Source organism: Eurypyga helias, unplaced genomic scaffold, assembly GCF_000690775.1.
Source record: "Eurypyga helias isolate BGI_N326 unplaced genomic scaffold, ASM69077v1 scaffold1680, whole genome shotgun sequence".
Taxonomy (NCBI): domain Eukaryota; kingdom Metazoa; phylum Chordata; class Aves; order Eurypygiformes; family Eurypygidae; genus Eurypyga; species Eurypyga helias.
Genome location: NW_010223561.1, coordinates 15,237 through 18,102, shown reverse-complemented (window position 1 = coordinate 18,102; position 2,866 = coordinate 15,237). Strand labels below are relative to the sequence as shown.

Sequence of the window (2,866 nt, the reverse complement as noted above, 5' to 3'; positions counted from 1 at the left end):
CCCGAGCTCCGCCGCGGGAGTTGCTTTCCCATGGCGAGAGCCTCGTCCTCCCCACGGGCGTGGATTTCATGGAACAAAACCCGGCTTGTTTCTTGGGGCAGGCTCACCCCAACTCGCACGCCATCCCGCTCAGCGCCGTCGCGTCGCAGAACGGCGATTATTCAAAAGCCGAGAAAACGACAGTGTTTCGTTACTCCTGGGAATAGGGCTGTGACCTCACGGTGGAAGAAAATCCCACTCTTCCAGGAGGATGATGAACCGGAGTAGTTCAATATCATGTGCCTTTTCTTCCGTTTGTTAGCGGCAATATCCAGGCAGTGCCTAGGACAAATATACATATTTGTTTAAACCGCTTAAATTTGTTTTTTTTCTTTCCTAAATTGCACCCTGGAGGTTTAGATCTGGCTAAATCCCACTCGCTGTATTGGAGCTGATGGGCTAAATTTACACGGAGCTAATCTAGGGAGTAAAATGTTCGGGCTTTGGCTGCGGACCACACTTGGACTGAAAGAAGACAACATTGTTAGGGTGCTTTTTTTTTCCTCTCTCTTTTTTGTTTTTATTGTTCTTGGTTTATTTGTTTTATGCTGCTTCCTGTTTTTTAAGGCAAAGGACCAAATATTCCTGCTAAAAAAGAAAAAAAAATTGTTATATTTTGACCTGTTAAATTTTTTTCCTAACGCACTTGTGATTTCTCTCTTCCAGTTCTTCCTTTGTTCGGTCTATGTCCCGATGTGCACAGAGAAGATTAACATCCCCATAGGGCCCTGCGGTGGCATGTGCCTCTCTGTCAAAAGAAGATGCGAACCCGTCTTAAAAGAATTTGGATTCGCCTGGCCAGACAGCCTGAACTGCAGCAAATTCCCACCCCAGAATGATCACAACCACATGTGCATGGAGGGCCCAGGAGACGAAGAGGTTCCCCTTCATAGCAAGACCTCCTTGCAGCCCGGGGAAGAGTGCCACAGCATGGGATCTAACTCGGATCAGTACATCTGGGTGAAGAGGAGCTTGAACTGTGTCCTGAAGTGCGGCTACGACGCCGGTCTCTACAGCAGGTCAGCTAAGGAATTCACAGATATCTGGATGGCCGTCTGGGCCAGCCTTTGCTTCATCTCGACTGCCTTCACAGTCCTGACCTTCCTGATTGATTCATCCAGATTTTCCTACCCGGAGCGCCCAATCATATTTTTGAGCATGTGCTACAATATTTATAGCATTGCTTATATTGTGAGGCTAACTGTGGGCCGGGAAAGGATATCCTGTGATTTTGAAGAGGCAGCGGAACCTGTTCTTATCCAAGAAGGTCTTAAGAACACAGGATGTGCTATAATTTTCTTGCTGATGTATTTTTTTGGGATGGCTAGCTCCATCTGGTGGGTTATCCTCACACTGACGTGGTTTCTGGCTGCAGGACTCAAGTGGGGCCACGAGGCTATAGAAATGCACAGCTCTTATTTCCATATTGCAGCCTGGGCTATCCCCGCGGTGAAGACCATCGTCATTTTGATTATGAGACTAGTAGATGCAGACGAGCTCACTGGTCTGTGCTACGTTGGGAACCAGAACCTAGATGCGCTGACGGGTTTTGTCGTCGCTCCGCTTTTTACCTATCTGGTCATTGGGACTTTATTCATTGCGGCGGGACTCGTGGCCTTATTTAAAATCAGGTCTAATCTTCAGAAAGATGGAACTAAAACTGACAAACTGGAAAGGCTCATGGTCAAAATCGGTGTCTTTTCAGTGCTGTACACCGTCCCAGCAACGTGTGTCATTGCCTGTTATTTCTACGAAATCTCCAACTGGGCCATTTTCCGCTATTCAGCAGATGATTCCAATATGGCAGTAGAGATGCTTAAAATCTTCATGTCCCTCCTGGTGGGCATTACATCAGGTATGTGGATCTGGTCAGCCAAAACTCTGCACACGTGGCAGAAGTGCTCGAACAGACTGGTGAACTCAGGGAAAGTGAAACGAGGGAAGAGAGCAGATGGTTGGGTGAAACCTGGGAAAGGGAACGAGACTGTGGTATGAGAAAAGGACGGCACCCTAATGTCCTAACTGCTCTCCCGTGAGGGACTGATCGTGTGGAAGCATTGCTGTGTAAACATGCGGAGTAGAGTAGGGAGACAGTTACACAACCTGTCTTTGGGAGATGGGAAAAAAAAAAAGCCTTTAAGAATAAACAGCAATAAACAGCAAAAAGGTCATGCTGCAGATAAAATAGCCATAAACCATGCTGCCCAAAATAGGAAAGCCCAGGGAGGCTTTAAAAGCTGTGAAATATCCAAACACATTATCTTCCTTTTTTTTGTTGTCTTTTAAAGCAGGATGCAATATACTGAAGTCTTTAGAAGCTGAGGGACTGTGGCTCCAGCTGTGGGATGTTGTTTTCTTTTCATAGTCTCGCAGCTGATGGAGGAAAGGTGGTCCAGGGCCAAATCCTGGGCTGATTTAGAGCCCAGTTATCAGAAGATGGAGCACCCAGGACCTCAGTTAGATGTCTTCTTTCCGAGTTCAGCTTTGTGAAGGAAGCGCTTGCTGGGAATTGTGTCTTTATGTTCTGAGGAAGTCTGCTGCTCCCATATGCTGCCCAGGTCAGCTGAGGATCAGGCCATCCAGCAAATACCAAGTGGACTTTCCAGGTCTCAGAGTTACCCGTAATAAGTAGGATTTAGTGAGGTAGTAGTGAGGATGGTTCTTTAAGTCATCTGATGGTCTAATAATAATTTTGACTCAGTTCTTTTACCAACTGTAATCTGGCCTGAATTGAGAGTTGGCCTTGCCTTGAGCAAGAATTTAGACCTTCCTAGGTCCTTTCCTACCTGAATTATTCTGTGTTTCCATCAATATTTCTAATTTTTAA

The 2,866-nt window shown here is 46.3% G+C and overlaps 1 protein-coding gene across 1 annotated transcript; it reads left to right on the top strand.

Annotated features, from left to right (window-relative positions):
• Positions 1-708: 708 nt before the first annotated feature.
• Positions 709-2,211, top strand: FZD4 (frizzled class receptor 4). Its single transcript, XM_010156684.1, has one exon. It carries the CDS (start codon positions 733-735, stop codon positions 2,032-2,034), a length of 1,302 nt encoding a protein of 433 aa, XP_010154986.1. The 5' UTR covers positions 709-732; the 3' UTR covers positions 2,035-2,211.
• The last annotated feature ends 655 nt before the right edge of the window (positions 2,212-2,866 follow it).

What these genes read in the sequence shown, in the direction of transcription:
- FZD4 (XM_010156684.1), top strand. Translation starts at nt 733, where the DNA reads ATGTGCACAGAGAAGATTAACATCCCCATAGGGCCCTGCGGTGGCATG.